Source organism: Rhinolophus ferrumequinum, chromosome 5 (assembly GCF_004115265.2).
Source record: "Rhinolophus ferrumequinum isolate MPI-CBG mRhiFer1 chromosome 5, mRhiFer1_v1.p, whole genome shotgun sequence".
Classification (NCBI taxonomy): Eukaryota; Metazoa; Chordata; class Mammalia; order Chiroptera; family Rhinolophidae; genus Rhinolophus; species Rhinolophus ferrumequinum.
This window is the reverse complement of record NC_046288.1, coordinates 2,355,821-2,383,105: the sequence shown is the minus strand read 5'-3', so window position 1 is coordinate 2,383,105 and position 27,285 is coordinate 2,355,821. Positions and strand designations below refer to the sequence as shown.

Below are 27,285 nucleotides of genomic sequence, written 5' to 3'. Positions count from 1 at the left end.
GTAATGCTTTTTCTTTTAAACCCTCAACCTCCTTCACCTGTACCTCTTTTATGACACATATAATTTTTATTTGGCATTACAATTATGCATACATCTCATTTAGCCTTATTGGATTGTAGACCTGTGAAGACCTAGCCTAGGTTTAATTCATTGTGTTGTACATAGTAGATGCTCAATAAATATGTATTGAATAAATTAGTGATCAGAGGCTATGGAATGCAATTTTACCTTGAAGCATGCAGTCGTAGGCTTTCCTATCTCTCCTTCCTAATGCATCCCAGAATCCCAGAGGCTCGGAGCCTTCATCACACTCGTGTATTGTCACTTTGCTGCTGCTATGCAGTCCTGCTTCCAGTGGGCATCTGCATGGAGACCAATAATTTTTTTTTTTTAAGCTTTGAAAGTGTTGGCAGTACAAAATAATTCAAGACTAAATCTACAGATTTATTCACCATCTCTCTTTTACTACTTTCTAACTGAAACAACTCTTACTAATGAATAAAAACATGCTCTGTAGTTTATGAGTGTGTGTAGCGGTGGCTTGGCCCTTACAGAGGAATGTACAATTACATATAAGATGTAATGAACATGATATTCATTTTTATGTATAACACACATATTTGCTATTCCTGGTTCTCTCCTGCTGGAACATAAGCTTCATGGGGACAGAGACTTGGGTTTGTTCACTGGCAAGTCCCTGGTCCTTAAATCTGTGCTTGGCACCAAGTAGGCACTCAATCATTTTTGTTGAATGAATGAGGGAATGAGCTCTTTTGTTGAATGAATGAGGGAATGAGCTCTTTGTGTTTGTGCTGGGCCTGAGACGTGCCCCAGGGGTCCAAGAACTCACTGTCAGGTGGTTGCCTTCGAGAATGTAGAAATAGCAATTCTCTAAAGAGGCGGCATCTTATAGTCGGGCACAGTTGTGGTTTCCCAAACTCCTCGTTAGCTAACTGCATTTTGCGATGCCACTGTCTGCCAGAACTTCTAAGAGATACTTGAAATCTGCTCTCTTTAAGTAACAAAGGACTCTGGGCTTATAATTCAAAGCTGAATCACACCTACAAAGAAACTAAAGTCCTTGTTGGGTCCTTTCCTGCGACCCTCCCCCTGCCTTTTGCTGAGGCAGGTAAATCCTCAGAAAGTGGAAGAAGCCCTTAAGTTGGACGTTTTGGCTGAGATGTGTGTCAGATGTAGTGGGCATGTCAGAGGCCCCTGGCAATGGTCATAACTCCCCTTGTTACTGTAAGCACACCGGGACATCCACTGGGAATCCTGAGAACCCTTCCCGCCTTTGCCTGAGTGTCCCGGGGGTAGCTGCTTCCAGAAGAGGCTCTCACACACACAACACTCACTGTTCTTTGATTTTATTTGCTGCAGTCCTTCCAACCTCCTTGGTGTGGGCTTGGGCTTTACATCCGTGCCACAGGTAAATGAGGGCTTTATTTACGTTGAGGACAACCATGGACGTTCTGGACCTCAAGCTACTACAGTGACAGGCCACTTCCAGCAAATTTCCTTCCATGGGCACTTCTCCTCGCACACAGTACAGCCTCCATTCACCTGCAGGGGGCACCAACGGCACAGGGTTAGGGTGTGTGCTACACAGGGAGACCTGCCCTTCTGGGTCTCTGCTGGGCAGTCAACAACAAACACTGCCCCGTGACTTAAGGGAAAGTAGAAGCTGAGGTCATGCCACCGCTGAAGTCACCGGCTGTCTCACTGCCAGCCAAGAAAGCAAATCCTTTTGGAGTTAGAAGCAGGTTGCCAAAAGTTCACGATGCAGAGAAACCATTTTTACAAAATTTATAAAGGCCTAGGTAAGTCATATAACAGGCATGTTTTAAAAGCCTCTAAAGCTAAGATTTTTTTTGTTGTTTTTTTGTTTTGGATGCTGGCCAATAGAAAACTCATAATTTATAATAGAAGATCCACTGACTTTTTTTTCCTCCTAAAAAGAGACAGAGTCACTGTGAGGATTCTGTTTAAGGTGAAATAATCTTCCAGCCTCCAGCATGCAAAGTAGGATCTTGAGGTACACTCCACAAGAGGGGTGAGGGTTATGAGCTCCCCATAAAGCTGATTTATAAGGCAAACATTAGGAGGCTTTCTGTGGTAAAGCCACAGCTATATGAAGAGAGACTTACTTTAAAGCCCCACGCCTATAAAAATACCTTCCAGGAGAGGAAAAACAACTCTAATTCCAACTGTAAAAGTGACTCACTTTGCACATTTTCTTCCTCTTCTTCCCGTCTCCCGGAGTGCACCACCATCCCCCCTTGGAAACATTGCAGAAAACAGGGGGGCTCCTTTCCCTGGAGAACCTGGACCTTCCAATTTAAACACATTAGAATAAGTAACATGTATCGGTTTTTCACAGGCATAAAAAATAATGCACATCTGTTGTAGAAAATCTGAAAAGTATCAAGAAGTACACACAAAACCCAGTGACTATACTGTTATTGAAAGCTGACTGCTATTAAAATTCTAGTGTATCGCTTTCCTTTCAAAGTATTTTTCAGGTAGATAGTTTTTCCAAACAAAAAACAGGATTGCTGTTTTATGTTGCTTTCTACAGTTAATGTTTGTCATTGAATATATTTTTAAAATGTGAATTGGGATATTTAAATGGTGGTTCATGGTATAGATATGACATGATTGATGTAAACACGTTTTTAACGAAGGACTCTTCCCGGCAATGAGAATGACTAATGACTGACTTAGTAGTTCTGGGAGAAAGTACTGTCTCTTTGGCAACCTTTCCAAGAGTTTGGTCCTATTGCTGTACGCCTACAAACCATAGCCACCTCTCGCCTGTTAACGTGCTGTTTTCCGTCAGGTGTTACCTGCACCATGGCAATGTGAGCGTTGAGTCAACTGACTCTCATTTTGGCATTTTCCCTGAAAGAGGAAATTGTTTATTGAGGCTGGCAGTCGGGGAGCACTGAAGATGGAAGCTTTTTTCACCATGAGTTAACTTATCAATCTCAGGGCCCATTTCGCATAATTAAGTGCCATTTTGTGGCAGTGTTGTATAGGTCTAGTGATTTTCCATCTGTTGGATTGATTAAAAAAATGATATGCTCCAACTGGCGAGATTAAGACTCAAAACTCTAAGGATGATTTTGAAGGCATGATTAAAACATAGTCATTGATGGCCTTTAAAAAAAAAAGAGGGCAGCTGAAATTACCACCTATTACAAATAAATGCAAACTGAATGGTCAATTAACAACTGTTTGTAAAATATAGTCCATAGTAGAAGAGGATTGGTTCTTAGGAAATCTGGAAGGCTAAGTGAGTGTTGCTCTATTTCTGGAGAAAAATTCCTCTGTTCACTCCCCTATGTGTCACGTTTCCCAAAAACCTCAGAGTTAGCTCTTAATTACTAAAGGATGGAACCTGAGGCATAGACAATCCAAACACTAAAAAGAATGTTTACAAAACCTTGGATTTGGGCAGTAGTCCCTGCCTGTCATTATGCACGTCCTGGGGTTATAATGGTGACTAAGACCAGGACAGACAGGGTCTCTTCAATGTTTGTGAGCAAAGACAGATAATAAATAAGTAAATAAAATGGCTATGTAGTTTTACATAGTGGTAAGTGCTATGAAAAACATAAAGGGACAGAGAATGATGGGAAAAGAGGGAAGGGATTTGCATAAAATAGGGAGGTGACATTGGAACATAAGCCCGAATCATATGAGGTTGACACTTACATATGGATCCAGGGGAAGCATTCCAGGCAGGGGAAATAGTGCGAAGGCTCTGGGGTGGGTGGAAAGAGGTGTGTCTGAGGAACAGCAAGAAGGCTGGGGCAGCTGGGGGCTGGTGAAAGACCAGGGTAGGTTGGAGAGCTGTGCAGAGCGACCACGACGGTGCTGGTAGCCCATGGGGAGGCTGCTTAGATTGTAGGCCAAGTGTGATACAGAGCAAGGAGGTGACATGATCGGACATGTTCTAGCAAAATCACTCAGGCTGCTCTGAGGAATGCAGATAGATAGGAATACGAATTTTTACATTAATCTCTGATATTTCCTTAGGATAGACTTGATGAAATGTTTATGAACATTTTAAGGTTCTTGAGCCAAAACTGTTTTTCAGGATGGCTGTTCCAAGTCACACTGCCAAGGAAAGCATGAGAGGACCCTCATCCCACTGTGTCCTTGACAGCCTGCATCCATCCTTTAAAAAAACTCTCTACGAAGTTTTGCTAAGTTTCCACTTAGCAAAGAGATGCTAAGTGGAAAACAGCATCTCTTTGTTTTATTTACAATTCCTTGGTGATTAGTTAGGTGGAAACTTTTCAAAAACATTCATTGGCCCTTTGTCCTTGTTTTGTGGAGTTACTGTTTGCAGATGCAATATTTTATTTAAGATCATACTAAAACAGGTGGGCCTTCCTGGTTGAGTGGTGGGGACATGTAAGGAGCAGTGCAGCCTGAAGTCTGGAGAAGCTGGACCAGGACTAAGAGTGTATTTCGTTGAGTTGTCTTTGTTCATTAGGTTCCTGGGCTCCTGGAAAGGACATCTCTCTCATTCCTGAGCAGCGGCTTTCTAGGACTTACCTGGGCACCCCTTTCTTCATCCAGCTCCACTGTCATCAGAGCCGATGTGCCCTTCTCACTCACAGTTGACTGCCGGCCTTGCCAGAAGAAGTAGACACACTTCTCTTTGCCAGCCACCCTTATGGGGTGCTCGCCCTTCTGTCGACTTCCCACTGCAAAGACACAGAACAGCAAAGAGTGGGGTGAGCTGCTAAGCCAAAAGAAGAGCAAATACACTGCTCACTTCTCCAGGCTCTGTGAGGACAAAGAGTACAGAAAGAGTTTTTGGGCAACGGGGCTGAGGAGAAATCATTCACCACTGCAGGGAAAGGAAATCACACTGCAGGAGAAGAGAAAAACCACCTTTCTTCCAGCTAACTGATCCTGAGACTCCAATCTGGAGAAAAGTGATCTGAAGGGTCCTCTTTATACCCTAAGAAAAACATCTGTCATCCTAGAGGAAGGTGCAGACACTCCAAGTGTGTGACAGAGAAAGTGGTGACTGACAATGCAGGCAGGGCCTACGGTTCCCAAATACGCAAATGCGTTTTCCATATTACACTGTTCTTGGGCAAAAGATTAACTAGTAGAGAAAAGATATTGAAAACAACAGCTGGGCCAGCTTTAAGCACAAAGGAAAAAATTTTAGTCTGTTAAATGTATTTTTGTAAGAGAATACCACTTTGAAGACTCCAAGTTCTGTAAGAAACGGAAGGGATGAATTGCTGACATATCACTTTCATAAAATAATCTGGGATTTAAATAATGTCTGTCACCAGGGCTGTAGCCAGGATTAAATGCTGGCTATCCTTGCTGTCTGGCACCTTGCAGGCTTCAAGCTCACAGAAGGCGGGTCTCACTGACAAGCAATCACACAAATTGGCCAAGTTGTCGTTTCAGACAATATTTCAGACCACAAAATTGCTACCTTTAGGAACAGATCTCATTCCCGATTCTCCTCAGTCATTCGTTCAGCAAATATTTTTTGAGCACCTACTATGTGCCAGGAACTCTTTAAGATTCTAGGGCTGCCGTGATAAGCAAAACAGACAACTTAACTTCCCTGCTTTTGTTCTAATAAACAAACAGATTAGCAAGATACTTTGAGGCAGTGGTAAGTGTGATGAGGAAAATAGACAGGGGTAGGGTGAATGTTATTGGGACTGCCTGTGGAAGGAAGGCCTTTCTGCAGAGGTGGGTGAGGGGAGGCCTGAATGACGATGACCTGGAGGCAGAGCCCTCTAGGCTGAGTGAGGTCAGGAGACCAAGTTCTTGACTCAAATACCCGGGTGATCCTAGGAACTGGGGGTCAATAATGGAAGGGCGCTGACGATTGCAACACCCATGCACCTTAAAAAACTAATGGTAATAACTGGATTCTATGGTTCTATATTGCCTCAGTTTTTCACAGCTCCAATCCAATCTACAAAATCACAGTTGTCTTGAGGTTGAAGATAAGAAGAAAGCTTATTTATTTTAAGTTCTTAATAGGTCAGAAGCCATATTTATTTGATTTAGTTTCTGACCCATTAGCAAAGGACGCATCAAAAGTTTTCATAAATAATTATGATAATTCTTAAACTATTTTGACTAAGCACAGTCTTTAGTGCCACCTACGGTACACCTGAACAGGTCAGGGCTGTGTACTTCCATGTGGACAAAGTAAAAGAGCAACCATCAATAAATAGATTACGAATATCCACAATTAATTTGGAAGCCACTCAATTGAAATTTCTGCTGATTAGATGGGAATAAAAGTTTGTCTTTGACGAGAAACCCCGTTCTTCAAAGTAGTGAAAATTAGTTGTGTTAACTAGATTATTGAAAAAAGACATGCTTAAAATATATCATAGCAGTTGATACATATTTTGGTACTTGCTAGCAATTAAATACACTGTGTAAATATATACTCATGCTTAATCCTGACATTCTAAAATGGACGTGAGTGTATGAATCTAAAATAGGATTATATTTCTTTAAAAATATTTCATAAAACAGACTTTTCACTAATTTCCCTTGCAATTTTCTTCAGCATACCCAAATGTCATCCTATGTATGACTTAATTTGTAATTCATTTATTGATTTTTAATTTTGGCAAAGTAAAGATTAAGCTGTTATTAGTAAGAACTTCTGGACTATAATCTTTATAGCCTTCATCAGGTGCCTAATTTAAAGGGTTGGTGAGTCATGCCATCAAGATACTTGCAAGAGTAGGTTTGCTAGGAGTAGTTGTTTTTAGGAGTAATAGACAACTGAGGTATGAAGAACGGCTCCAGGTCAAGAGGTCTTGAGCAGAACTCCATTTACTGACCGCCTACTGACAGGACCTTGAGCTGTGTCATACTCCAGAGTGGCCTGACCCAGTGTCATTGGGGACTTTGAGCAGTTTGTTTCCTGACCTTTGGGCGCATGAGCCATGCCCTGGGGTACCTGAGGAGGTGACTGGGGCAGGGCACCTACCCACCGACGCCTCTAGTCTCCCTTCCGTGGAGCCCAGTGAGCTAGTGTGCTTGTGTAGGCCGGCCGGCGGCCACCAAGAGAATGACTGTGCCGCCTCTACAGCTGCTGCTTTCTACAGAGCCTGTCCCAGAAGATCCCGAGCTCCACGTTCAGTCCTGTTTGCAGGTGCAGCCCTTGTCAGGTATGAGCGAGGAGGAGCTGAATGAACAGTCAGTAAGGGGCCGGGGCTTCTGGGAGGACCATGGAGTGACTTCACATGACATTGGGCTATGCTTTTCTGCTCCCGGAGGGACGGTCTGGACTCTGAATGCTCCCTACTCTAACTTAATTCTCTGCAGCTGGACTTCTTCAAAGTTATAACTTTGCTCATAAAGATAGTGCTGCATCTGGCTGTGAGAGGAACACATTATTATCTGGGGGAAAAATAGAGAAAGTAATTGCCTGGCTCAAATCATTATTTCTTAGGGGCCTCCAAGTCAATAGTCTGTGAAGACCTCACATCTTAATTTTTTAAAATTAATCCATTTTAATAATCATTCATTCATTCATACACTTGCTATGACTTCTTTTTTATAACTAACAGCGAGGGTAAGGGCATGACCCACTCGCACACTGCACAGCGCTTGGTCTCCCTTTAGAAAACATACAGTTCCCCTTGTGTTTTGAGAACAAGAACTACGTAACCTTTCAAAGTTGTTCCTTAACATTCCCTGTATCCCACCTCCAAAGGTTAGTAGATTTTCCCCCACAAAATTCTCTCTTATTGTCTTTATGGCCAACGAGCCACACAGATTATTACTTCAGTTTGCCAACTCTGTGTTACATCAAGGAGCTTAAAGCTACAACAGTGACTCATGGAAATCGCTATTATTTTGGGTGGATCCACGTTATTTCATCTTCAAGTGAAATATAGTAGTTATGCTTTTGCTGCTGAGAATGTCAAAGACAATTACTTCCTGCATCTAGCATGTGAACATGTGCCAGGCACGTGCTAAACATTATACATACCGGAATATAATATCCTGTGAGCTGCGTATTGTAAGCTCTACTTTCCAGGTGAGACAACCAAGGCTCAGAGAGGTTAAGTAATTCTACCCAAACTGCAGAGCTGGTATGAAGGGCCCGAGAGAAGATTCAGACCCAAGCCATGTAGCCCCAGGGTCTGTGACCTTTTCTCCATGCAACAGGGTTTTCTATGGAAGGGAAAGGGGCTTTGGTGTCCAGCTCTGCTCTCTCCTAGCTGTGTGATTTCACTGGGTTACTTAATCTTGGTGTCCTGTTCCTTATCTGAGAAATAAGCGTAAGGACAGAACACATCCCATGGACCCTCTGGGAGGCACTCAACGGAAGTCTGCAGGAAAGTCCCCAGTGTGTATCTTGTGGATTGGGTGGACCTCTGGGCCTGCAGCTTTGCTCTGGGCAGAACCCCACAGTCTTCCTGGCCTGCCTGGAGATGCCGTCCATTGGCCACCCAGGTCTTGCTTTGCTGGGCTTTTCTGAATGCAGGCAGATGCCATCTCAGGGAACTGAGCTCTCCTCCATCACCACGAAGTAGTTACCTCTCCCCTTACCTGCCTCATTGTCATTTATACCATATGTTTCTTGAAGGCAGGGTTTGAAATAGTTACTTGCTCCCCCAAAATGTCTCTAACACATACAGTAGGTGCTCAGTAAATGCTGTAAGTTGATTAAGACTTACTTTTGATAAAGTAGGAAAGAAATCAAATGGCTCTAAGTCTGCAGGTGTTTAGTCAGCAAATGACAACCTCCCTGTGGCCCAGGGACAGCCCCACCTGGATGGCAAGAGGGCTATAGGGAAGTGAATCAACCCTTTTGGAGTTGGATCTGGAAATCACAGTGGTGACATAAGCTCTCTCCTAAACGGGTAGTGATGACGGACGCTGTGCATAGTGTGGGTTAACGGCTGTTTCTGGTCAAAGAAAAGCGCTTCTCTCTCCAAAGTGCACTTGCTGTCCTCCCGCATTGCTTCTAGTGCAAGCATACAATTGAGAGCCTGCTACAAAGGGTATTTTACCAGCAGGAACATGAGGAGTTTCACTATGTAGTTATTCTACCAGATCCACAAAGAACTGCTAAGTTCTCAGCCTCACAGGAAATGGCTTCTTCCATTTTTAATAAATTCGGGGGGCACGTATTTGCTATAATGTTACTACTCCATTTGGTCTCAGTTCTAAATCATCCAGATATGCTTTATTTAATGACTTTAATTCAAGCAGCATCCAGCCACATGGCAAATATCAACTGGAGGCAAATCATCGGTTTCCTAGAAAACCTCTGGGGACAGGGCAGGGGAGGGAGTGGAGGTCATAAAAAACCTTAACATGCAAGTTTGCTCTCTGTCAGGGAACAGCCCAGATGTCAGCCATGCTGGGTCGTCAGGGATTTGTCTATAGGTTTGCTAAGTGGTTCTCAAAGCGAATAGCTAGGCTGACACACTGCGGCCATGCAGCCAGGTTGAGCATGGTGTACAGAGAGCCTGGTTCCAGCAATGCTGAGGTTCCCAGTCTCGGAGTTGGGTCCCGGCCTGTCTTAGTTTGAAGAGAACATAAGTGTCACTAACCTGCGGTGCTCACCATGTACTTCCACTTGACCACATAGGCGTCCCCCTCATGGAACTGCCCGATGCTCTGTTTGGGGAGCCTGCTATAGTCGAATTCTAGGATATGCCAGACATCCACAGAGACACTGGCAATCTCAAACTGCCTCCTGTCGTCCCCTTCCACCAGGCCGTAGCCACGGCCCACGTTCACCCCGTCCAGCACAGTGCCAGCGGCCGTCTGAGGCACTGGCACCATCCGGGTCACATCGTAAGGCTTGACTTCAGCCCTGGGATCCTCCTAGAAGGGAACATTAAAAACAAACAAACAAAACAAACAAAAATCAAAACCCAAAACAAAACAAAACAAAACAAAAACATTCTGTTCTCTTGCTTGTTTTTCCAGCCCTTTTGTCTCACACTCAATGCTGTCTCACTGTTAATGGGACGGCATGAGAGTACAGCTTTCACACTCTGTTTCAGGGTATTGAAATGCATTTCGGGGAAGGCTGCAGTTAGGGTAAAGACTTAGGGAGGCCTGAATACGCCCCCCACCACAGTGAATGGGACGCCCATAAACCCAAACATACAAACAGGGATACGTTCACTCTTACAGTTGAACTATAACTAGAAACTGGTTTACTAGTGAACCCTGGGAAGGCTTTTAGTTTCCAGACCTCTCTTGTTGAGACCCAATCAGCCCTGAGGTTTGAGGCCTGGTCACCTGGCATACCTTTTGCTGGGAAAATTCGCCGGCATTCTTCTCATGAGGTCTCTTCAGTTCGGTCCAATCAAGAAATTTCTCTTTGAACAAAATAGTCTCATTGTGTTCCGTAAGTCTCCCGAATATTGCCCAATCAGGCCGCCCCTGTCCTTTTCTGCAGGTGGGTGGGTTGGGGGAGGAGACAGGAGAAGAACCAAGATTAAGCCATGCTAAAACAAAGCAAAGGAACCTCCACTGAACGAATGTGGTTATTGAAAAACACTCAGGATACATAAGTAGTCTATAGTATGATCTCCTTCTTACTTATTTTACCAAATAAGTGACATTTTATTATTTTAGCCTGAAGCCTTGAGATGCTTTGTATGCACGGAGTGGATGAGGAGGAATGAATGGCAAACCATGTCAGGACTGGCCTTTTCTTGCCTTCTAGCAAATTCTCGTGTTTGGGATAGCCTGGGGTCGGCGTACTGGACTGGTGGATGGATGAGGCAGGAGCCACGTGCATATGTTCCTCGCCTCCCATGTCTCCCACAGGTGCCTGCAGGAGCTCACCAAGCTCCTGTCCAGTGAACGAACAGATGGGAGTTCACTCTGAACCTTCCAGTTCTAAAGTCATGTTACAACCAAGCTCTTCCGTCTATTCTCCTCTCTTACTAAACTGAGCATACTTTCATAAAGTAAATTTTTACGCATTTGTTTCTAGGCTACTAGATACACAGTCGGCAGGGACAGCACAAGGGCACAGGGAAGGAAGTGACACAGCCCAACCTGGAGGTGTGGTACTGCCTCAGGATCTCAGGATCTGAAACTGCGCTTGGAACAAAAGGTAACTCAGAAAAAGGTACAGGGATACCTCAGAGATATTGCAGACCACTGCCATAAAGCAAGTATCGCAATAAAGTGAGATGGAATCTTTTTGCTGGTGCATGGTCTTGCCTTCAATGTGTAAAAAATGTAACATCTGTGAAGCGCAATTAAACGAGGCGTGCCTGCACAGCCAAGAAAATGCATGCTGTAGAGGGTCCAGCCCTGAGAAGAACGTGCAGGTATTTCTCATCCTTCCAAATCAATCTTTGGTTGTCAATCACGACTGAGATGTGTATGTCCCCTCAGAGTGACAAGCAGTGCTCATTGGGCCCTGCTGTGACTTCTGCCTCATTACTTCCTATCTTGGTCTGGACTATAATTACTGACATCACAGCTAAGGCACATCACAGAGGCTGCCTGTTTCCAAGGAGATTGAAAGGATGAAACCCAGGGTACAAACACTGTTACCTCACAGACCGGGGGCACTGAACGAACCAAGAGTCAGCACCTATGGGAAATGCAGGACTCCTCTGCAAGGCTGTGGTCTCTACCAGAAAATGTCTGAATGGCTGTCTTTTCTATAAATTTGACTCTGCAGACTTGCCAAGATGTCTACAGAGACAGCACGTGGTTTCAGCTTTAGAGATGTATCTTTAACGTTGTGAAGTTGCATGAACACGAGAGGGAGCAGGTTGCAGTGTGAGGCTGCGAACGGAGAGGGAGTAGCCTTTTTTCTCTCCCTTTCCTGACTTCCATGTTTGAACTGGGTTAAGTCATGGCACGTCCGTGGTTTCAGCCTCCTCGTTTCTTAACAAGGGCTGGATGCTTAATACTGGCTGTACCTTAAAATCTCTGGGGTGCTTTCAAGACATACTGACACATGAGGCCCACCCCACACGAATTGAAAACACATCTCTAGGGCTGAGTCCGGCACATGCATTTTTTTTTAAAGCGCCTCAGCTGATTCTGATCTGGGAGATGTTGAAAAACCAGGGGTTGGGTGCTCCCTCCCTCATCTACTTCCAAATCTATGATTATGTCACTGCTAAATATGAATTGTCCACGTGTGGATTTTATGCTTTAGATATTTTTCTTTTACTATACCAAATAAAATATATATATATATATATATTTTAGCCTTAGCTTCTGTCTGTAAAACTCAAGTTATTACAATACTAATTTTAGGCTAAATGTGCCCTTGTATAAAAAGGATTTGAAAACTTTTTGCTTACATTGACAAAATTTTTAATTGTTTCTATAGTGATAATAATAAAATCAATAATTTGATTTTAAAACAGGAAACGAGGTAGGATAGTTGAAATCTGTACACTAGCTCAATGGAAACCATTAAAATGTGGTTGCATGATACCTAATATTCTATGCTGTCTCGTGGCACATCTACTTCTAAGCTATTACATGGCACACATAATTTAAAAACAATTTTTTCCTTGTAGCTAAGAAAAACAACAATCTCTTTGCATATAAGAATTATTTTTTTCAAAATCGTATTTCTTAGAGTTGGTACATATCCTGTTGATTTGCCAAAATTACTTTTAAAAAGTTCACTACACTGTAGAAAATATTAAAATTACAATCATTATTTCAATACCATATCCTTTCCCCTTCCATCCAAGAAAAGGCATAAACACCACCTACTGGCAAATAAATGGTAAATCCTGGAATTCAAGGACTATGCTGGCACGGTGTGAAATTAGAAGGAAATGTATTACTTTTGCATCTTCAGATCAATGCCTGATTTCCAGACCCTGGGAAGTTTTCAAACCAGCATGTAATTTATTTAAACAATTGCTATTCATCTGTCACATTAGCATCTGGAATGCTGCAGGTGAGAACCATTTGTTCACGTCAAGAAATGAAATATAACACAGACATCTTCCAGAAGACTACAACATCCACATTTCTGTACTCGTTATGTGAACACTAAAGACACGTTCTTTTTGTGAATATTCATGGTATTCCATTGCAGTCATTTATGAAAACAAAAATTTATGAAAAGCGATGGTAGACAACTGTGAAAAGAACCGAGGCTCTGCTTGCTTTACAATGCCATCAAAGAGCACAGGGATACCTGGGAATAAGTGGGTTGCATTCTCCGGGATCCAGTGGGTTAATGTCACAATTCTCATAGTCAAACGTTCCATTCCATAAGTGCTTTGCCAACTGAAATGCTATTTTCCGTTGTGCTAATGTAACTTCTTTTCCATGCCACACATAAACTTCACTGCCAAAATCAAACACCAGTACCTGGGAGAATGGCACAGAAGAATTTGTTAACTTCCGGGACAAGCTCCAGTTGAATCAGGGTCCCTACTGATAGTGAGTCAAATGGGTGATGACACAAATGACGATGGAACAATCAGTACAAACTCAAAAAGATCGTAAGATCTGACCAGCTGGCACTCTGAGGCAGCTTCTGCCCTGTTTTTCTGTCTTGTTGTCCTAAACGTCCAAGTACCGTTCCCTCCTTCGAACTCTTAAACCACCTAAATCTTCTGATTCATAACAGAGTTAAGGATGTCCTTCTTCCTCTCTCCCGCCCTCCTTTCTTCTCTCCCTACCTCCTTTTCTCATTCATTCACTTAGCACATACAGGCCACTTCATACATGCCACATACAGAGGGCCAAGTGAGTCTTCTCTATATAATTCCAAGGCCCTCAGAGGCAGAGATCATATCGTACTTATATTTATAGCGAGGCGTACTAAAGGTTTGCTGAATGAATATGTTACGGTAACACTATTTCTTAATTCCATGCCTATGGTTTGTTGTACTCTTTCTTCCTAGAATAATTTCTCCCTTTATTTACAGCAATCCAAATTCTACTGCACTCCACGTGAGGCTTAATTTCACTTTCTCTTTACAATTATTCCTGATTATTTCCTTTTTGGGTGACTTGTTTCCCAAGTAGATGCCTGTACATATCCTACAATCAATCTAACTTCAGATAACATTATTTCTAATATTGTTCTACTCAATGAAATTCTGTCTTTCCCTTTTTTTCTCAACACTTAGAATACACAATTGTACTGGAAATATATGTATTTAATAACTATTTACTGGTGTGAGAAAAAAAACCAATACAAACTTGGTAAAATATAAAAATAAATTATATATACATGTATGCATTTATTATTCTTGAACTAAAGGACTGAAAAATATTTTATTGATTGTTTATACAAAAATCAAGAGATAGGGCTAGGTAATATATACATTTTGCCTAAAATAGAAAGTCATTCATTGACACTCCTCTGAACAATATTCTGATTTCTATATTAGGATTTAAAGTGGCAGTAATGGTTTTAAATCACAAATAAATATCCTTTCAAAAGATGTCACTGTTCTATGACGGCACTAACACTGGCTAACATTTATGGGGCACTTATCTATTTTATTGGGCAGCCCTGTGCAGAGTGCTTCTCCCACTCCCTGTACCTCTTTTGATTGCAGAAGGGAGCACTTTGGGATTTTCCCCCAGAAGTCGTCATCAGGAACAAGCTTGTCATCCATCAGACGGTAAGTACAGTTTGTTTCTATGATGGCTGTTTCATATAGTTCATCTTCTTTTGGGTCTCCAGCAGCTTTGGGGTGAACAATAAGAGGGTATTACATTACACACTGAAAAGTTGCTGGTTTAGAAGAATGAAGAGGGCGAGAAGAAAGGATATTCAAGTCTTGTCATTCTCTGAAGTACAGTCAACTCTTACATTGGTAGCTGGTTTGGCCACCCAGAAGCTTCCAGAAGTCTTTGGATGCATGAGTGTGGGTATTAATTCCTTCTTCGACAGTTTGGATATAAGTAGCTCTACAACCAAGTTCCCTCTTTGTCTGAATTAAAGTTGCAAGTTCTGAAGCCTAAAAAAAGGGAGGAACACAATTACCTGGGCAGACAAGCCTGCGGCTTGGTAGAACGGCACACGTTGAAATCAGAGACAAGAAATGGTGTGTGGCTGGAAGGAAAACCTTGTGACCCCAGGAGCCCAAGGCACTGGTTGTTGGGCATTTTCAATGAAGTCAAGAAAATGTAACTAAAAGACCAGGGGTATCAATTCTTTAGAGCAACAGTTTTTAGTCTTCGAATTCAACAGATCACTTGTGAAGCTTAAAAAAAATAAATGCAAAAAATAAAAAAACAAAAAAAATTTCTCTGGGCTTTTCCCCATGAAATTCTCATTCATTAAGTTTGTGCAGAATTTCATAGGTACCTGGGATAAACAACTTTGAAGTAATGTGCCAGTTTCTTTTTTTACACAAGAGTGAAAACAAACCCAGAACTTAAATCTGGAGGGCTAGGTCAGAAACCTTCTAAAACATCCCATTTAAGCACATAATGAAAGCTTGAGAGACATTCAGGAAAATAACTGCTGTCTGCCCCTTCTCACTGAAATGAAACATTCATTGGGCATTTGAGAAGCTTTGCAATCATCTGGCAACTGGTACAACACTGTATCGGTGTATACATGAGATGCTTAACCAAACTATTTTTATATTGCAGATACCAACCTTCGCCTTTTCTATGACATTTGCAAACTCTCCTACCCACAGGAAGCAGTAATGGGGAGAGAGCAGGAGGAAGCAGTCCCCGCTGTTGAGTGATGAAGCTCGAGGTTCAACCAGTCTTGTCTGCACATGTCTTCTTCCTGAACACAAGGCAAAGAGTCACCATCTTCCCAGAAAGGACAACTCACCCAGCCACTGGAAGGATGAGGAAGCACCCCCATCTGAAGCATCCCTTTCAATTCTAAGGAGTCTCACCTACTAATACTAGTTCCCAGGACCCGGAGTGGCAGAGGAGGATTTAGAATGACAGCTTTATGGATTATGTTCTCTTCAGTGCTTTCCCAAATGTTGCCAGGTTCTTAGGACGGCTGTTAGTGTCCTGTTACAGCACGTGTGTGAATTAGTTGAGGGCCCTTCCTTCACTCATCTCCTAGTCTCTTTCTCTCCACTCAGCCCACCTTGACATTTAATAACTGCGGCCAGCATGCCACAGGCGAGGGTGTGCCTTTCATACAGCATCTGGTCCCCCGGAGTTTTCACTCGAAACTACAGGAGAGTCTTGAGCGGAATCAGCCTGGAGGCAAGCACTCCCTCAGAGAGGCAACTGCTACAGAATAATCATCAGGAGAAGGACAGATGAAGTATCCTCTCCATCTGTGAGGGTTTCCAGTGTGTTTCTGCCTCGCAGAGGCAACAATCTGTCCACACAGCCCAGAGCTAAGTCTCCCGTGCCGTGCATAGAAAGGGTGTTGGAGTGGAATCCAGGTCCACTTCATTTGCCTCTGCTTCCCCTGGATTTCTTCTCCAAGAATATGCCTATCTCCCCTCTGGCCTGCGCTGTCTCATGTTTACCTCAATGAGGAGAACTGCGTGACTATGACACAGTTATAGTCAACTTAGGGGTATCCGGTAACTGCTAACTGTGTGTGGCAGGGTCCACAGGGCAAGGGGAGTCAACTGCCAAAGCTGAGCTTCTGGAATGGGAGAGGTCTGGGTTCAAACCAGCTCTGCCGCTCAACAGCTGCTGTGACCTCAGGCGCATTACTAACTCTAGCTCTAAGCCTCAGCAAGTACAACACCTAGTGGATTTTGTGAAGCATACGTGAGAGGAGGTAGCTGAGTGCCTGGCACACATCAGGTTCTCCAAAAGCGTGTATTCCCTTCCCCGGACAGGCAATTAAGGGCAGTCACAACTCCTGATGCTACCAGATTGAAACCTCTGGTCAATATGTCACCCCTCTCTGTGGCTCTTAAATACCTTTAACCTGCAACAGCATCAGCTTCTTATAGGGCACCGCGCTATTGTTTGAATTCTGTTCTGTCAGGTTGACGCTCCGCAGGCTGACATTGCTGAAGTTTTCTTTGCTGGCTAAACCTGCCAGAGTGACTTCTGAGAAGTTGGAGTTGGAGGACACTGGGAGGGTTGAAATAGGAAACACAACTCAGGGGGAAGCAAGATGATCAGGAGAAATGACAATGTTTACAATCAGAAATTATTCATAATTGACTAGCTTTTTCTTTGAAAGTTAGTCCTGAACTCAAGTTTGATGAACTATGCCGTTCAATGCTTAACCACTGTATTAAGAATTGAACTCTGTAATGAAATGAAAGTCTAAACTGACTGTTGACAAGTGTCACGCCTCGCCATGTAGAGGCAAGAATTGAAGTGACACTGGGGTACAGCTACATTAGTATAAAATTAGAAGCTGGACTCGTTTATGGCAATTTCAGTGAAAGCTGGTATCATTCCTAACAATGTTTAGATGTTGAAAATGCATTCCTAAGGAACACTGTTAGATGTCTTTCATCAAAAGTCTTTATTTTTCTACCAAAAGTAGAAAAGCAGGCATTCCATAATGGATGGTTTTGTTCTCATCTTTTTCTGGAGGCAAAATGAACGAGCAGCTGATTTCCTGGGATCCTTTGCTCTCAGACTTAAGACTGTAATTACAAGATGCTGAGTTTTCAGTGTGAACCAACAAATGTATATGTCAATCACCCCAAAGCCATCCTCTGCGCTCCCCCAAAAGTGGAGGTAAAGAATCTAAAACTTGTGTCAACAAACCTTTATTTCTCCAACTCATTGTTTTTTAAAAATGTGTATACTGGGGAGAAATTCAGAAAAGTATTTTGCTAGGATGAGTTTCTAATACTGAAGAAATATAACACACCTTAACAATTCATATGGCATACTGAGTTGGAAATATACTTTCTTAGTAAACCAGCTACATTGAAAAGCCTTAACCACTTTATGAAAATACTATATTTCTTAAAGGAAAACTTTAAGAAATAAGTTTATGGGTGCTACAGTAAAATAAAAATTATAGGAAGAATATTCAAAACAGCAAGATTATGCATGCAATTATCTCTACCAAGGAAACCACTGTTTCAGAACTATGAAACCCCACCTTACTGGGCAGATAAAAGCAGAACAGCTTAGTCTAAAGTGAGACAGAGAACTGGAGCCTGTCTCCTCTCTCTCCTTTCATTGCCCCCACCCAAACTTCCCCCAATCACCCAACCCACATCCCATGTACCAGGAGCCTGAGGGTCCCATCAAAAACAATTTGCAAAGCACTGGTTTATGCATTAATTAATAATAAAAAAATCTAGGATTAGGCAAAGCAGTGATTTGGGACATTTTCCCATGAGAAATCAAATGATTTCCTCTTGAATAAGATTAAGTGGAGAATTATTGTGTTTGGGCCCTACAGAGATGAAAATGGGTTGAATTATAAAGCCCAGAAACATCCTTTTCCCATCTCTTGAGAGAGAATGCAGCAAAACAGAATAATTTGAATTCCCCAAGTGAAAAGATGCTTAATGCTATTAGGAATTTTTGTGAAAAGCCTTTAAATTCCAGGCAGATTTCCTGCAGGTGGGTACATGTGTGTGCAAACATACTCATTTTTATTTAATGAGTGTCTGATGAGCCCCGTTATTGGCCATTGCAAGGCAGAAAAAGGAGATGGTTAAAATCACCGCATCAGCTCCCAAGCACACGAGCAGGGTGGTGGTTGCAAAAATACTCACTCTTTTCTACTTTCATTCGCTTTGACTCCATGAAGGCCACATTTAGTCTCTGCTCAGTATATTCCTGAAGGAGATCTTCTCTCGCTGCCAGCATTTTCAGGGGGTTTTTGGAAGCCTGCACGCGGCGCTTGGGCCGAACTGCACGCTTGTGTTCAGCCACTGAAGACGTCAGCCTGAGGAGCAAAGCAGAGCTGCATCCTCGGTCTGCAATATCACCCACTCCTGGTGTATTTGCAGGTCTCTGACCTGAAGCAATGGGCTCCACAATTTTACTTCCCAATTTCATTATAAATTTTATGACTCTTCCTCCAGACCACCATTCCCCTGACATGGAGTCACAGAATATTGGGGATGGAAGGGAAATTCAAGGAGAGAGTCATTTAGTTCAAGAGCCCAGCCAATCCCAGAAGCCCCCACTCACCCAACCCCGTGATCTCTGCCTAAGGGGCAGCTCATTCCACTACAGGTAACTCTGAAGGGTAGGAAGTTCTTCCTTAACCCTATCACACCCACACACCCATCCTAACTCTCCTGTTGGAATAATACACACGTCTACTTCTTCTGTCACTAGAAGTTCTTCAAGAATTTATAGCCAGCCATTGCTTCTCTATTTTATCCCCTTCCCTCCAGAGCAAACCTTCTCTTTACATAATAATTTTTCAGTTCCTTCACCAACTCCCCCCATAGCTAGCCTCCTCTCAATCCACTGCCCTCTCTGAAACCACTATTTTGAAGAATATATTGAAATAAAATAGGCTCAGAAAACCAACTATAACTGCCACATATTCACATAATTCTCTAGGGCAGAAGACCAGACGTGGGGAGGTGGGCAACCCAGTCACGTGATTTCCCGGCAGAGGCCAGCTGCTGCTGGCAACTTCCTACCGTACAGGTCTCTGTGCCTGAAAACCTTTTTTATATATAACATTGTCCTCTGTGTGTGTGTGTGTGTAAACATACATATATTTAAATTATATATAATGATGTAAACAATGACATTTGGGTTAGGAAAAGATTAAGAAATGGTTAAATAACCGTATATACAAATACCCAAAATATTATTTAAACATGGGAAAATATAAATTGTTCAGTTTTTAAAGTACCAAATTGAAAAAAACAAAAACAAAAACAAAACAACAACCCAAAACTAAACCCATTGAAACATGCAAGGAATGTATGTATCAGGAATGTCTTTAGGAGCAATTTATGATAACTACACAGACTCCTGGAAGAGACTGTAACTGATACATTTGTAGGAAATAGATAAATGTGGTCGATAGCTGTGGGTTTGGCCTATCCAGCATAGTATTCTCCTTGCGTCCAGTAACAGCAGCTTAACTTTGGGGGACCCCCCTCACTCCACTCCCTGCCCCCCACTCTGGTTCAGGAGGGCATCCAGAGATCAGCTCTGGCCAATCAGCATCTTTCATCCCCTTGGCCACAGTGATTGCTCTACGGATGGACTCAGGCCCAAGAAAATCAAGCCTGGAACTTCTGCTGGAACTACTGGAGAGAGAAGTTGCCTGTGCTGGAGTGGCTAAGTAAGTAGCTAAAAATCCAGAGCGAGGAGTGGTTGTCTCTCACCACCTGGTGACACCAGCTGGTGACAGTCTGACTGAGAGTGAAGCCAGCCCAAAGGAAAACAGGCAAGAGCGAGACCACATTCTGAGGAGCCTGCAGGCCCTGAGTTCATGCCTATACTTTTCAATGATTCAACCTGTAAATAACCCATACGTTTTTTTTGCTAATGTCATTTTGACTTGGATTTCTTTCTGCCACTTGCAACTGAAGGAATCTTAATACAATAATCATTTTTCTCAAGTGGTTTAGTCATGTTACTGTGTCAAGAGAGACCCTTGGACATCACCGAGAAAGCCCTCAGATCTACTGATTTTATAAATTACAGTAAGATAAGTGACATGTTTTATTGTTTTTCTGGTTAGTTGTATTAATCTGAGCCCATGAGATCCAAATATTTCTCAAAGTCTCGAGTAAGGATTCAAAATGTCAAATAAAAGGGAGGTATAGAAATCTCTGCTAAATGATGGTTGTCTAAAAAATCTGCAAAACATTGTTGGAGTTATGTGAAAAAGCCAGTGATGTTTTTAGGAACAGGGCTAACATCTGTGGCCCATGCTGTGTATGCAAGACTTTCTGTCTGAACGCACATCTGTTGTGGGGCACACATGTTTTATCTACCCCTCAGCACTGTGCGTGTGGCTCAGAGAATACAGTAGTCCCCCCAATCCACGGTTTCACTGTCCAAGGTTTCAGTTACCTGTGGTCAACCATGGCTCAAAAATATTAAACGAAAAATTCCAGAAATAATCAATTCATAAGTTTTAAGTTGTTCACTGTTCGGAGTAGCGTGATGAAATTTCCTGCTGTCCAGTTCTGTCCTGTCTGGGATCTGAATCATCCCTTTGTCTAGTGTCTCCACACTGTATATGCTCCCTGCCTGCTTGTCAGTAGCTGTCTTGGTTATCAGAGTGACTGTCACGGGACCACAGTGCTTGTGTTCCAGTAACCTTTATTTTACTTAATAATGGCCCCCAAGTTCAAGGGTAGTGATGCTGGCAATTTGCATATGCCAGAGAGAAGCCGTAAAGTACTTCCTTTAAATGAAAAGGTATGTATGCATCGGAGAAAACATTATATATATATAGGGCCCGGTACTACCCACGGTTTCAGGCATCCCCTGGGGGGTCGTCGAACTTATACGCCATGGATAAGGGGGGACTACTGTAGGTATTTGGCTGTAATGAAGTTCTATCACAGGAGATAACATAGTGAGGGAGAAGGTCCTCATCCACGTACTGGGTTGAGGCCAATGAAGAAATCTGTTCTCAGTGGGTGAAAGACAGAAATTGCAATCACTCACTTGGGGGCATAAGGATCGAAAATAACATCGAAGTCTTCATCCAGCTCCACAGGGCTCCTCGGCATGGTACAGTCCATACTGCGGTAAAATTTGGCAAAGGTTTCATCATCGTCTAGCTTCATCACCTCCTTAACAGATTTGCCAGTGACGGTGAGAACAGTTTCTTGCATCCCACCAACTATCAACAAACAAGCAAATAAATGACATAAATCTGTGTAAAAACATGACACCAACTGGACCTTACAATATCTTAAAAATTATTTCCCCCACTGAGTTCCAGGAGTGGAGAAAACAACAGTGACATCCAGGGCCCTGTGGATGCTTCCTAGGCTTTCCTTGACTTCTCATGAGAGGACTTCCTATGCAAACAAAGCTTGCACCATGATGTGGTAGGAGAGAGGGAGGCTGGCCTTGCTGCATGCAAGCCCACTCGGCATTTCTGGACGTGTTCCTTTTGCTACTGGAGGCAGAACTAGCCTCGGCCTCATTCTAGGTCAAGGGTTGGCAAAATCCTTTTCTGCAAAGGGCCATGTACTAAATATGTTAGGCTTTGCAATGGAGACTAGGTGGCCTGTTTTAACTGCTCAGCTCTGTGGCTGTAGTGCAAAAGTGACTACGGGCAACACCTTAACAAATGGGTATGACCGTATTCCAATACAACTTTACAAAAACAGGTGGATTAGACCCCTGGGCTAGATAACTGTTACATATAGTATGTAATAAACTGAACTGTATGCATTCCTTGCTTTGCCAGCTTATTCTATTGCATTTTTATATTTGTGGATTAAAGGGGTTATTTGTATTATTTCCAACCTGTTAGGGATCACTGTCAATGGTAGGGACTCCCAAAGCTTGTATTTGATGAGTTTCAAGTACTGGAAATTTTTATTAAAAGATAAGGCTGTTGCTGCATATTATTATTTTATTTTGTATACTTCATTGACTTTTGTATTGAAATATTTAATTTACTAGAATTCTCTTTTAGTAACCGTTTGTGATTGATTATAAGACATAATATCAGCTGCTACTTTATTGGAAATTGACATGTGCAATTTAAAGTTCATCAGGCCCAAGATCATGCTGGTTTTGTGTAAAAATCTGCTTTCAGTGTTAAAAGCAAAATTAAATCATGATCCTGATTGGATGACATCTCAAGGAGTTACATTTAGGAACAAATGTTATTGGATATCCCAAATTTGGTACATTATCAAGAAAATGAGCGCTTGGTAATACAATCAGGCTTGACCAATAACTTCATTTTTTAAAAGATAACAACAAAGATAATGCTTACAGTATGAATGGGTGAAGTCCCATAGAAAGGGCACAATTTAGCTGAGGAGAAAAGCCATTAATTAGAATTGGAATTTAGGGATTTTGAGAGAGGATCAGGTTCTTTTTAGGTTTCCTTAGCTACGCGATGAAATACGAATCTCGCTGTGCTATAAGCATATAAACCAAAGCTTCCCTCTAGCTTCTGGCATGTACCTTTATTATTCAGCCTTCTTAGAAAGGTTTCCAGCCTATCCAACTTCAGGTCCGACTCTAACTGCATGTCTGGTCTGGCTTCGATATCTAGACAAATAGAAACCATCAATGAGAGAGTGCCATTGAGAACTCTTCCGATCATAAAGCCACTGGCATATGGGACACCGTGGTGACTTACCTTCCAGGGGTTTGGAAACTGGCGTTGTGCCCCTTGTTTTACTGCAAATAGGGGACGCTACTGGGGTTATGGCTGTGGGTGATGCCAAACCTGCAGAACAAACAAGGGAGCTATTTAGTATCTGAGGATCATTTCTGGAAATTCCCCCAGACACTGCTGGATCTCTCTTAGCCTGTGTGTGGATGTTATAGAATTTATACACACGCATGCATGCACACACACACGTACATTTGGCAGGTACCATGACTATGGAGGACAACTGCAAATGTAGGTAGAATTTGATAGTTTCTAAGGACTGTAGTAGCTGACAAGCTGCCATTCCAAAATGAACAATGAGGACATGAGGGAAAAGATGTCCCTAACGTGTAAATGGAATATGAGAGTACAATAGACAATCAGAATATACTTGAACAAACGGAGTTGTGAGTTCTGAAGGCCTTTGGGGTGGTGAACATAGTTGATGAGAAAGTTTATTTGCACCATCTCCCACAGAGGAAATGGAGGATGGTCTGTGTTACACTGGCTGGCAAGTAGCCCCCAGCACTGGAGTTTTCCTCCAGGCTGAGGTGAGGGAGGGACAGTCTGTCCCCTGAGCACATCCCTCAGAGGAGTGTGGTTCTATTGAGCAATAACCCAAGGAGTGGTAACCTTTTAGAAGAAAAACACAGAAGAGTATATGTTTAAATTAATTTGTGATGGGTAGAGGGTGTATTCATTTCAGGTACAGCTGGGAACCAGCCATATGCTTTCACACACATTTATCAAGAAGCAGAGTGTGGAATCTTTAAAGGGAGAATGGTAAGGGACATATAAAAGGGAAAGAAAGGAATTCCAGCATAAATAAGGTATCTACCTGGTTGGAACAAGAAGCTTTAATTAAATCAAAGATGAATATTTTTTCCTAACCTAAGTAGAAGGGATTAGAATGGGAAGTCATTAGTGCATTTACAAAGAACAAAATGAGATGCTAATGTTTTCTGTATTCATTTGTAACAAATGTGAAATCCTTAGATGGCATTGCCCCTTTAAGCACCACTCAAGGAACAACAGCAGGAGAAGATGTCAGTCTGTATCACAAGCTCTTCTTCCTGTGAACTGGAAAAGGACGTAATATTATAGCATGAAAAGTTAAAGGAAAAATACTGAAATACGGTTTAAAGCTTAAGTTTTAAGTGATATTCTAGAAGTACATCTCAATATGTACGTACATATGCTTGATGATGTCACTAAAATTTAAAAAATGTATTTCAGTTACCAGACCTGCAAAGGGTTTCTATCAGTGAGAAAGTAAACTTCCTTGAAAAATAATAAAGAAAGGTAAAATTTGGTATCACAGACTGGGACAATAAATCGTTGCCTACTAAAAGGATGCACAAGAGACATGGAAAGCTTTATTAGCACAGAGATCATTAACTCTAGCTAATAAACAGACCTAACTCAGAAGGCAACCAGGAAACCCCATTCTCTGTACTGTCAGGGCGCCCCCTGCTGCCCATTAACGCAGCAGCACGCAGGGGAGCTCTTGGAGACAGGCCATCTCTTTCCCAGCTAGAGACAAAGATTTTTCTGCAACGGGGGAGGGCATATGGATTTAAATTACACAATGTTAAAACAAAACAAAGCACTCCCCAGACCTCTTTCCAATGAATTCTACACGCAATAACCAGTCTCCCACTCTCTTCGGGATCATTTTCACATCGTTCTTATTCAAAGGAGTACTTTTCTTCCAGGAGAACACTAGAATACCATCAAAACCTTGTGGAGTACTAATTGTTACAGAGACTGTAGGAATGTCAAAAAGGGAGAAAGTCCAAATGAGGCTAGGGGGCAGCAGAGTTTTCTGGGGTGAGAGAATGAAAAGCAGGGTAAGCATACCTCTTGGCAATTCCTTGATACACAGTAACTTGCAGCTGCGAAATGTGCCATTGTAACCAGATGAGATGGGAAGACTCCGTGGCTGTAGTGTAGGGAGCTATTTTATTCTGTGGTGAGTGTACCCCGGATGCCATATTACCGCAAATCAAAAGGAGCTCACGACTCAAGCGAAACACATAACCCAGTACATGGTAACCAATACTAGAAAAATAGGGTAGTTTTTTCTTTAGATGAAAAGTATAAGAAAATTATGTCCTGAGTAAGCCATATAGCACCTGTTAAAGAAAGATCCCTGATTTATTCAGGAAAACGTGAGCGCAAACTCATCCACTATGGGACAGGAACCTCTTGGACCTTGCTTTCCAAACCTGCACCAGAGCAAATCTCCTTCCTCAGACATTGCTGTGGATGAGGGCACTGGAAGTTGGTAACAAGGGCCCACTGACAAATACATTTTGACTTTTAAGATGGAAGAGGAAAAAGACACCAAAATAAAAAGTCATCAGGATAAAAGTCCAGGCTAGAGGTTGGGAGATCTGAGCTCTGGTTCAACTGCTCAGCTTGAGTTCTTCTTCACTAATGTGGGTTTTAAGGATCTGCGGTTAACACAGTGATGAAGCTCAGGTTACAGGAGTTTAGCATGATTATAGAGTTCTGTGATTTGGGGAAGAAAACACTCAAATGCTACCTCATTCTGCGAGAGTACATTATCTGCTGTTATCTTGAGACAATTCCAAGCTTAGTTAAGAATTTGTTAGGGAGGATTCTTCCACCAAGATATGAGTTAATCATAGTTCAGGGGTTTTCCCTCCCTCCCTTCCTTCTGCAAAGACGTAGTATGAGGTTCCAATGAGGCAGGCATCATTTATGAGTGAGGATCCTGAAAGGTTTTGAGAAAAGGGAAAGATAAACCTAGAAAGCTGATGATGAGTTAAACCTGCGTGAAGGTAAAAACATTTATCACCAAGCTAGGACATTTGCATTTAAATAATAGCTTAGAAAATGAAGGTATGTGTATAGAGGTGACAAAGAGACCCCACATTTTAACCATTTCCTACACGATATGGAGGCTCCAAGCTCTCTGGTGACTTTACTAACCACATGCTTCCTCAATTTCATAAATCTTTGGATACAGACTTCAAATTAGTTCCAAGAGCTCAGCTGCAGAGAAATGACCATCTGCAGGGAAATCTCACTTCCTTGTAATTGGATATATCTTATAAACACTATTAAAAAAATACCCAGAAATCAGGCTTTGTCAGCCAGAGAACTCTGGTTTGATGGAAAGAGACCTAGGAATTAGCCTACAAAGGAAAGAGATATACTCCTTCTTCCCTGAGAAAGGCTAATTTGGGTTAACTGATTGCCAGATGGCAAGAAAATGGAAATAATTTAAAAGCAATTATGGGAAAGAACTAAGATTTGTTAGCAGATTTGCAATTGCTTTTGAAACCTGTGTTCAATTTCCAAATGGCTAAGTTTTGAAATGTGATGAATTGAATTCTGCTTCTTACACTGAAGATGATGTTGGGTATAACAAATTTTAATAGGAATATCTCAAAAAACTAATTCACACAAAATTACTTAAAAATTTTAATAGGAATATCTCAAAAAACGAATTCACACAAAATTACCTAGAAACCATTCACACACTTCAATGAGATCAAAAATGAAAAAAAACCATGGCTTGATTGTTTTAACTGAGATGTCATACGCTACCCTCCATGGGTGATGGAGCATGCATACACATATGTACACGTGTAGACACACACACACACACCCACCCATGTACACTTGCACACTCTGACCTTTCTTCACCATTCTCCCGGCCACCGTAAACTGGGTGGAGTCATTAGCTGCTCCTTTGCCTTTTGTCTTCCAGGCTTCCTCTCTCACAGTGATGAGGTGCTTCCTCTCTTCGATAGTCATTTGGCTCTCTCGACTTTCTGTAACCCGCTGTTTTTAACATGTACAAAGGAGAAAAGAGAGGGAAATGAGACAGTTGTGAATTTTAGCTTGCGGCACTTCATGAGCTGAAAAAAAGGCAAAAACATTACTACACTGTCCCAAACTGGCCATAACTGCTCTACCTGAAATAGGTTTGGCTTCCTTATTTGCAGCTTGAGTTAGAGATCACCATCAAGAAGGCTTAAATTAAAACTTAGTAGGCTTTTTTTTTCCATTTATTTATTTGGAACACCGGAACACCAGAATGATACTTT

The 27,285-nt window shown here is 42.2% G+C and overlaps 1 protein-coding gene across 19 annotated transcripts in view; it reads right to left on the bottom strand.

Moving 5' to 3' along the window:
- The window catches only part of SVIL (supervillin), a 222,548-nt gene that overhangs the window by 8,437 nt on the left and 186,826 nt on the right, over positions 1-27,285 (bottom strand). For 13 of the 19 annotated variants that reach the window (XM_033105614.1, XM_033105615.1, XM_033105616.1 and 10 more), the window contains 16 exons: positions 26,872-27,019; positions 23,189-23,278; positions 23,011-23,097; positions 21,526-21,703; positions 18,645-18,817; positions 16,870-17,025; positions 15,615-15,751; positions 14,819-14,966; positions 14,547-14,692; positions 13,184-13,359; positions 10,297-10,441; positions 9,588-9,864; positions 4,567-4,718; positions 2,225-2,330; positions 1,356-1,563; positions 229-374 (listed from right to left, as the gene is read on the bottom strand). In XM_033105614.1, coding sequence (XP_032961505.1) covers positions 229-374; positions 1,356-1,563; positions 2,225-2,330; positions 4,567-4,718; positions 9,588-9,864; positions 10,297-10,441; positions 13,184-13,359; positions 14,547-14,692; positions 14,819-14,966; positions 15,615-15,751; positions 16,870-17,025; positions 18,645-18,817; positions 21,526-21,703; positions 23,011-23,097; positions 23,189-23,278; positions 26,872-27,019 — 2,473 coding nt within the window. The remainder of the gene's footprint in view (positions 1-228; positions 375-1,355; positions 1,564-2,224; positions 2,331-4,566; positions 4,719-9,587; positions 9,865-10,296; positions 10,442-13,183; positions 13,360-14,546; positions 14,693-14,818; positions 14,967-15,614; positions 15,752-16,869; positions 17,026-18,644; positions 18,818-21,525; positions 21,704-23,010; positions 23,098-23,188; positions 23,279-26,871; positions 27,020-27,285) is intronic. The other 6 variants (XM_033105605.1, XM_033105608.1, XM_033105612.1 and 3 more) reach the window with 1 other exon arrangement.